At 33.5% G+C, this 9,900-nt stretch overlaps 1 protein-coding gene across 2 annotated transcripts in view; it reads left to right on the top strand.

The window, feature by feature from the left end:
• Window positions 1-1,622: 1,622 nt before the first annotated feature.
• Window positions 1,623-9,900, top strand: part of LOC125653841 (oxysterols receptor LXR-beta-like) — a 16,329-nt gene continuing 8,051 nt past the window's right edge. The window contains exons 1-6 of one of the 2 annotated variants that reach the window (XM_048883513.2): window positions 1,623-1,807; window positions 4,097-4,288; window positions 5,397-5,541; window positions 6,477-6,967; window positions 8,076-8,304; window positions 9,436-9,660. In XM_048883513.2, coding sequence (XP_048739470.2) covers window positions 4,106-4,288; window positions 5,397-5,541; window positions 6,477-6,967; window positions 8,076-8,304; window positions 9,436-9,660 — 1,273 coding nt within the window. In that variant the 5' untranslated portion in view covers window positions 1,623-1,807; window positions 4,097-4,105. The remainder of the gene's footprint in view (window positions 1,808-4,096; window positions 4,289-5,396; window positions 5,542-6,476; window positions 6,968-8,075; window positions 8,305-9,435; window positions 9,661-9,900) is intronic. The other variant, XM_048883512.2, reaches the window with a different exon arrangement.

The raw sequence follows: 9,900 nt of genomic DNA, 5'->3' as shown, positions 1-9,900 counted from the left end.
AAAAAAAAACAAAAACAAAAACAAAACAAAAATAAAAAAAAATTGTACATTTATATATTAATTCACTAAATCGGGGGTCTTACAGAATACAGCTATAACATTTAAGAGGTTCTGGGTCAACTCACGTATATTCTGTCTAATCACGAAGTCATTAGACAAAACATACAACCAATTAAACATTCTCGGGCCTATATACAATATAGCAGTTTTTCTGTTTGTCATTAATATAGTGCATTATGTTTTCAATTATTGTGTTTGACGAGAAGAAACTGGACAAAAAATACCATTATAAACACATTCGCACTACTGAGTTTCAAATTATGAACGACCGTTCCTTTTGCCTTTAGTCAAAGTCTATTCGGCATGATGGATTACAATTGCATTCGTAAAAATCAGTATGAAGAGAGAGCATTTATGTTACATAAGGAACATAGCTCCAAGTGACTTCCTAATAGTCAAGGTTTATTCACCGAGGCCTGTATGATATCAATAAATATGCATTCATTCTCCTCATATGCTTAATAACAAAACCGGAAAAAAAAAAAACCAAAAAAAAAAAAAAAAAAAAAAACAAACCGCCGAAGCAACTGGACGCCGCTTTTAATTTCTCAAATACAATATAAACATATATGTATATATATAATGATATCACTGATATTCAGAAAGACAGACCCAGGGGAAAACAGAGATAAAAACCATTATGGCCAAAAAAAACAAAAACAAAAACAAAAATACTCTGAAACTGGACAAGATTTAAATCTGTTTCTACAAAATCGTCTGTAAAAAAAAAACTTATAAACTTACAAAATTATATCAAAATTTTTGGTTTTCAACAGCACGAAAGGCGGCTAAAGAATGACCAATTCTCGTGCCCTTCACTGACCACTATAACTTTCCTAACATCTGATTGGCTAAAGCCAATAGAAACATTCATAAATTAACAATTATAGAACATTCGGAACATCGATACAATTTTTTTCCTGCTATTCTACGAAACGCGGGAAAATGTTATAACTAATACTCGCATTATTCAAAAAATGTTCTTAAGGTAACTCCATACTCGCAGTTTTATCTGATACAAGTTTTAAAATTGTATTTATTTCCATTCATAAGTGTTAAAACTAACAAATTATCAAATAAAATACATAGGTCATCACTTTTTAAGATGCGAAACGTACATATCAATGTCAGAAAAATGCAATTTTCCTTAAACAGCGTTATCAAAATTTCATACAAACTGGTTATGACGATATAATAGCATTCATAACAATTTCATGAAACTGTATCTTCACAAAAATATACAAAAATGTCTGTTAAAAATAAAGGAAATCTATCGCATAATAGACTTGATAGAGAAATCAATAAAAACAGAGTTATTGCCCTTGGATTCAATATTTTAAAACGTATCATTGATTATTCATCTATAACTTAGATTTTTGAAATAGTTTATTTTTAACAAGATTTTTTTTTACAATACCTATCGGAAAAGACTCCAACAAAATGTATGTTCCTATCATGCATAAATCTAAATACACTGTAAATCATTTGCAAATTCTAATGACATCAAGGGGAGGGGTGGAATTATTTTGGATTCATTTGAATTAAAGATATCGTTCATTTGATTCATGTGCGCAACATTTCAAACACATTCTATATGCAATATTATTTAATTGTGATTTCCCGCGCTTGCGTAGTATTTAAAAAATCTAAAAAAAATCGGAATTTTTATTTCTCCATATTTTCGGTTTACTATTTACTTTACTTTGTATACTTCCCAGTGATTTCTTGACGTTTGACCCGAAACTGGGTAAGTTTTCTAAAAGTATAATAGTCAGATAGAGAGTTTGTTTTAGTTTACTGATCATTCAACTACATATCTTTCCCTCTCTGTCTCTTAGATAAAGTATTAGCAAGTCGACTAGCTGTGACAGTTTAAGAAGTAGAAATGGAAATTAAAAAAAAGAAGTTTTGCGTTGTATGTGAAACTGCATGAAAAGGTACACTAAAATAGCTAAGTAAACCCATTTAAAATAGCTTGATTTTAGGCTAGACATGTATGTGTTGGACTTGTAGTATAACCGTCGCAAGAATTATGTTTTTGGCCATATACATGTACGCAGCAGTCTGATTAAAACTCTTTTATTTTGATTGTCGCGTGACAGTCAAAACAAACACATTCAGGGAGAGTCTCAGGAAGTAATTCAATTAATTAAAACAAACTAGAACATTTGAACTTGCATATAAACAACCGTGTTTCATAAAATGAAAACTAAAGAATGACTACTGCTGTGGAACTATTATTGTATAATTTTCAAGAGCTATTCTGGAATATTACAATAACATTGATTGAGGTTAAGAGGATATGTGTGAACTTTGATCAAGAGGAGTAAATGCTATATGACACTGAGTGTTTGAAACTCAATGTACATACATGTATAACTAAATAATGATGTTAGATGACCACAGTCTGTGATGTGACAGCACTGCCTAGCTCTTTGTAAGACTTAAAAATAGTTCAATAATGGTTTTACATGAATGTTAATTTAGTACATGTATGAAAATGGATTATTTTTAGATATGGACTTTTTAAAACAAATAGTTTGATGGATAAACATTTTGTCTTGAAAATGGTTAAAAAAAATTTTTTTCCTAAATGTGATATAAAAATGAAAATGACTGCATGGTTAATTAGACTCTTTAGTCTGACAGAGAAAAACCCAAAACTGCTGAAATTCAAAACGTAAATGTGGAACTTTCTTACTTGTCAACCAATTTTGGTCTCGATCAGTACTGACCTTTTATGAGAATTCAAATACTTTATTATCAGAGACCTTTAGCTCAAAGTATTGAGAGCTATTGCGATAACCCTATCATCAGTGGCTGTCATGGGCAGCACTTAGTTCAAGTATCAAAATGGTTCATTAATACAGGTCTTCAAACTGTAATTGTGGATACACACAAGCAGTCATGATTCAGATGCAGCATCTGACTAGCATTTTGTGGATGAACAATGTGGTTATAGTCCATTCCTCAATAACTATGGTAACATCTGAAAACTTTTATGTGGTTCAAATGCTCAAGAAGGATTCTTGTAACAACTTCAGAAAGTCCATGATTATCATCAAGACAGATATGTATACTTGCCTTGTTGTGATATAGATCTACATGTAGTATGACATTTATAAGATAGTGGATTAAAATTGGTGAGAAAGACATATTGCCCTATTTTTCTCATCTTTTCTATAGCCAAGGGTTTACGATCTACTCTGCTTCTGACTCACTAAAATGTAGAGAAACAGAGTGGATCGTAAATCCTTGCCTATCGAAAATGCATTTTTCTATGGCCTTCAGGAAGTTGAGCTATATGGGCTTATCCACTTTCTTTGTGTTTATTTTTTTTTTTTTTTTTTAATAAATGGGTTGATGTTGTCTCTAGTTTGAGTCATTCTAGGAAATGAGGGAACATTTTCTGTGCTTAGATACACCTGCAAGGTAGCTAATAGAACTAGTGTATCATTTAAAGGTCAGAAGTTCAAACTTTTTGGCCAGTAGGCAGAACTTTCATTTCATCGCTACTTGTAAAACTGTGTTTATCAAGATGTATCAGAAAACTGCATATGCTGACCACGAACATGAAATATTCAAGAGATCGCAGCCTTCAATGTAAGCATGTAGTTCATATGCTTTTAAATAGCAAAATATACATGATATATATGTCAGACATGTAATGGAATAACATGCAGCACATGTATTATATTCTAATATGACGAATGTAAGTTTTATGATTTATTATGCCTTCATCTGTCCAGGTGCTCTTCCATCATAGTTCCATGACTTTTATAATCTTCATGCAGTGAAAATTTAGTTACTTCTCACATAGTGCAAAATTAACCTAGTAACATATACACTTGTTTCAGTATTTACTCAAATTCATGATGCAGCAAAGATTATACTGACTGCACAATTAACATTTTAGTATTTCGAAAGAAACTCTACTTTCACTCTCTCTACTTTTGTTTTTGTGTGTTCGTCTTATGAGATCATTGGTGTTGATAAGGCTGTGATGAATAAGGACATTTACCTTTGTGTGTTCTAGGCCCTCACTATGTCTGAGGACCCCCTTCTTGTCCACAGGGGTGAAGTCAAGAAAAAAGTGAGCAAGAGGCTGGGGCAAAAGAGGGAGAAGTACCTCCCAGAGAGCCTCCCCCTCCTCCTGCCCCCCTGCAAGATCTGTGGAAAGAAGGCCTCGGGGATTCATTATGGGGTCAACACTTGTGAAGCCTGCAAGGTAATGTAGTGTATGATATATACAGAGTTTTATCTGATTGAGGCTACACACACAGAATGGACTGCTGGTGTATCTTAGTGATTTATAGTGTAAAATTCAACTATTGATATTTATTTAGAACATTTATGAGCAATATATAAATGAATATGATAAGGAAATTTTAAAATTATTACAGTTGTGAGGTATTCCTTGATTGATTATTAGATTAATTGTCAACTTTCTTATTTAAATGACCAATTTTTGTGACATGCTCAAAATATGAGATCTTGCTATCAGTATTCTACCTGGGACTTATACCACATTTATGGTTTATAAATGATTAGATTATAAATGTCAATGAATATCTTTATAGTCCTCAGAGATGAATTTTAATACTATGATACTTGTAATTTGTATATTTGTATCACATTTTGTATAGCTTTATATATTTCCAGGCTTGATAGCTAGAAAACACTACATGTTATAAATCACCATGATCTGCTATAGGATTAAACATTCTTTTTGAAGAATTTATCGATGTGTAAACTCTGGACATTTTACTCACAAACTGAATAAAAGTGCGAATGTTTGATTCTTATAATTCCAATTCATTCACTTTATTAACAATTGCAAAAATTTGAATAGTTTCCCCACACTATGTTATTTGTTTTCAGGCGTGTATGAATACATCGCATTTTCGGATTTATTGATGTATAAACTCTTGTTCAGTTTTATTTTTGTCCAATCAAAACAATTGTAATAAATAACATTGGAATTATTAGTTAATAATTGCCAAATACTACTACTACTACTAGTAATAGTACAGACAGTAGTAGTAGTCACTGTGTATATACCTAATCATGCAAAAATAAATGAATGCACTAGTATAAAAACAGATATGACAATTGAATTCTACAATATTATATTAATCAATGAAAGCTTTGTGTTTCACATTACATATAGAATCAGTAGAATTATTCCTGGTATTTAAATTTTTGTATTTCTAGTATAATGTCATATTGTTGCACAGAAGAAAAAAATGGTGCTAAACTGCGAGTTCTAGCTGCATGACTTCATCCAAGCCTCATGGCTAAGAGTACATTGTATGAGTTTTATTTTTCACTTCCAGGGGTTCTTCAGAAGATATTTAAAAAGGAAAGATCCATACATTTGTGAGAATGGCTGGGACTGTGATGTGAACAATGTATCTAAGGCATCTCGTTGTTCAGCATGTCGGATGAAAAAATGTCTCTCTCTGGGCATGTCAAAGAAAGGTCAGATTGTTTTTGGTCAAAATCAAATATTGATCAATTTAAAGATGATTATTAGTGGTCAACTAGAAAGTAAAAACTATTTAGGGAATAAGTATCTTCTCGTTTGTTATTTGTAGCCATTAATGCAGGTTCATTGGTCACGAGCTGAGCAGAGCCTGCAAAACTGATGTTTGTAATTGTTAAATCAGCATTAATGGCTGCAAAAAACAAAGGAGTAGATATTCATATATTTCGGAAGTTTTACATTTTGTAAGATTGTAATCCCCTATCCAATAGCCCTATCTTTTACTCATATTGTTAGCCAATCAAAAGACAGAGTGAACACAAGTTGCATTAGAACGCCCTTTTGTGCAATATGTGGGTCCTGAATTTATGTATGCTAAATGGTAAAGAAATGTAATATTAGTTGCATATATTTTTAAACAGCTAAACTAAAATAAATTAAGCAAAATTACTTATTATGAGAATTCATTTTTTTTTTTAATAAGATATGGTATAAAGTACGAAGGTTGGGATATAAATACTGTATTACAACGAGCTGTTGTGATGATATTTTTAATCTGAAAGGTACAAGCAAAAAATATGTGTACAAATGTATATATATTTGACACTGTGTTACACCTGTACATCACACATGTTAGGAGTTACATCTGTACATCACATGTGTTAGGAGTTACACCTGTTATTACATATTTTAGGAGTTACATCTATATATTACATATTTTAGAAGTTACATCTGTATATTATGTATATTAGGAGTTACATCTGTATATTACATATTTTAGGAGTTACATCTATATATTACATATTTTAGGAGTTACATGTGTATATTACATATTTTAGGAGTTACATCTGTATATTACATGTATATATTTTAGGAGTTACACCTGTTATTACATATTTTAGAAGTTACATCTATATATTACATATTTTAGGAGTAAGACAGGGACGTTACACCTTAACAGAAAGAACAAACAGAATTCTGGAATTTAAAAGACAACAGCAGACAGGAACTAATGAATCAGACAGGTATAGCTCCGAATGTAATCCAAACAGACCCATTAAAAGTGAAAGTATTGGTAGTCCAAGTGACGTCAGCTGTGGTACCACTAGTGGGAGGGACTTTCTGTGTGAGCATCTCAACAGCTCATTTGATGACAGTTGTTCCAAACAATCAATTTCCTTAGAACTGTCGAGTTTGACGACACACAGTGTAGACACGCCATGGGACTACAGCAGTGCAGAGTCCACAGGTTCACCCCAGGGAAAATGTATGCCCACAAATCCGTGTTCCCCCAGGGATTCGGAGAGGTCCGTGGATGTTCAGGAAGTGGTAGATACCCTGAGGAAAGCCTATACACATCTACAGCATTGTACGCAGACGATGAGTGATGAGGAAATACGAAAGAGACTGGATGTTGGACACGTGAGTAGCATAAGTACTGGGAGGTCACTGCAGCATCATTGTTTGAATTGTATTAGTGTGTTTGCCATTCGATTCATTCTTTGGTCTCATTATTTTTAATTCTATTGATAAATTGCTTTATGTATACATGTGTATAGTAACCACTTCTATCGCTTTATGTAAAATGAAATATGAGTGGAGGGATATACCGTATAAGCAGAATTTTTAGTGAGGATTTAAAGGCATTATTAGCGAGAGTTATGAGGTTGCTAAAATTGAATATTGCTAACAATTTATGCCATATCTGAGGTAATAGTTACCTTTCCTAGAATCATAAAGTTGCTAAAATTAGCTTTCGCTAAATATATATAGATCTACTCATTTTTATGGTAATGTCGCTAAATTTGTGTCTTGCTAAAAATTCCACTTATACAGTATATTATTTGATAAAATTAAAGATAAATTTTTACTGGAATTGCTATTTGAAGCAGCCAAAATTCCCTGCGATGAATCTTCGTTGTAGGGAATACATCTGTTCAGAATCTTCGTTGTAGGGAATACATCTGTTCAGAATCTTTGTTGTAGGGAATACAACTGTTCAGGGCTCGAAATTAACATATGCCCGTCAGTCTGTGACTGGTTAAAAGTCTGGCGGACTGACTGACATTTGTTTTAGTCAGTCCGATGGGAATGGTTAATTTTCTAAAGCATCATTTTGGAAAATATACTTATGAAATTTTATCCACAGATTTGGCATGCTTCAATCTGTAGATATCAGACGAATCTGATTCGTAGATATAAATCCCACATTTCAGTGTTACAATATTGTCTGAGGCATATTGAGTTAAATTTAATTTTGATAACATTAACGAAATATGTTTAATAATTTCCGGAAAACTCTGTTGGACTGGTAAATTTTTCTACGGACTGGTTGAAATTATACCCCATCAGTCTGGCTGGACTGGTGACAAAAAAAGTTAGCTTCAAGCCCTGCTGTTCAGAATCTTCGTTGTAGGGAATACAACTGTTCAGAATCTTCGTTGTAGGGAATACATCTGTTCAGAATCTTTGTTGTAGGGAATACAACTGTTCAGAACATATCTGTACCGGAAGCAATTTCAATTTCTAGGCACAGCATCGAGACAAAGTTAATCTCTTTGGGAAAATGGACCCCATTCCAACAAAAGTTTACAACGAGATCTACGAAAAAACAAAGCTAGATGTGGATGGTCGAATTCAGAATTCCAGCACGAGGCGGGAAGAGTTCGGACTAGCTATGACTGACTTTGTGAACTTCAGTAATGAAATCCCAGGATTTATTGAGCTCTCAGCAAAAGATAAAGCCAATCTGGTCAAAGGTGACATTTTGTACGCTAGATATATGTACATTTTATACATATTCTGTGTTAAAGAAACATTGCACATTGGTGAGGTCATAAATACTGTAAGCGTATGTTTTAATATGCAGTACTTATTTCTGCTAAGTTCGCGGTTATATAAACTTAGTTTCATACCCGCAGACTTAAGTATGTAATCTAATTTTATGTAAGCTACATGCCACTCAGGGAAATTTCTTACCGGTGAACTAAACCGAAAATGATAATCCACGAAATAATGACTGAAACTAAATACGCCTACAGTAAGTGGATTTAATCATTATGGTATATATATGTGTGCATGTGGATTTTTTTAAGAGAAGATCTGTTTTCCTTTGATGTCTTTATTTAAGTTTCTTATTCATAGTGTCAACTACGCAAACCACAGAAATACTCGTATATACCTTACATTTTGTGATTGCATTCATTTTAATGGGCATCAGATGTCATGTTTGTGCATTTGAAATAAAATTTTAAATTTATAATGGGCTTGTTCATGGACAACTTACACTTTAGCTTGTTAAAACAGTGCATCATTGATTAACCAAGAAAACTGTAAATACAGTTGAACTTCGGTGTCTCAAACACTGATATCTCAAACACCGATATCTCAAACACCGATATCTCAAACACCGACATCTCAAACACCGACATCTCAAACACCGACATCTCAAACACCGACATCTCAAACACCGACATCTCAAACACCGACATCTCAAACACCGACATCTCAAACACCGACATCTCAAACACCGACATCTCAAACACCGATATCTCAAACACCGATATCTCAAACACCGATATCTCAAACACCGATATCTCACATACCATGGATATGTCAAAGTGATTCGGAAGTCCCAACCACTAATTCTTTAAATATTTTACCCTCAATATCTCAAATCCTAGTATATCTCGAAGTCTCTTCTCGGTCCCATCGAGTTCGAGATAAGGAGGTTTGACTGTATTTGTGTTCCTCCAAGTGATGATGAAGTCACAGTGTTGTTGAAGAAGTGTAAAACTTTACACAAAACATTTAATGAATCGATCTGTTAACACTGCAGTAATTTATTCAGATTATAGATTTAAGATAACAATTTTAATCCTTTATTTTAGCATCTCGTCTGGACTTCTTTCTTATATTGGAATACCGAGCCAAGGATCCCGAGACAGAGATGATGATTTCGTACTCGGGCCGAGCCGCACATCTCTCAGATGCCTGTGCTTATCTCTCGCGAGATATGTTAAAATCCTGGTGGAATCTTACATATGATCTCAGAAAACTACAGCTTACGAAGGAAGAACATGCTACTCTGCTAGCTCTGTGTCTAATGTCAACAGGTATGACTACAGTAAGGAAGGGCATGTAACTCTGCTAGCTCTGTGTCTAATGTCTACAGGTATGACTGCAGTAAGGAAGGGCATGTAACTCTGCTAGCTCTGTGTCTAATGTCTACAGGTATGACTGCAGTAAGGAAGGGCATGTAACTCTGCTAACTCTGTGTCTAATGTCTACAGGTATGACTGCAGTAAGGAAGGGCATGTAACTCTGCTAGCTCTTTGTCTAATGTCAACAGGTAT

This window comes from Ostrea edulis, chromosome 7 (genome assembly GCF_947568905.1).
Source record: "Ostrea edulis chromosome 7, xbOstEdul1.1, whole genome shotgun sequence".
Lineage (NCBI taxonomy): Eukaryota > Metazoa > Mollusca > Bivalvia > Ostreida > Ostreidae > Ostrea > Ostrea edulis.
The sequence above is the reverse complement of the archived record's forward strand: the minus strand, read 5'-3'. Positions and strand labels throughout refer to the sequence as shown.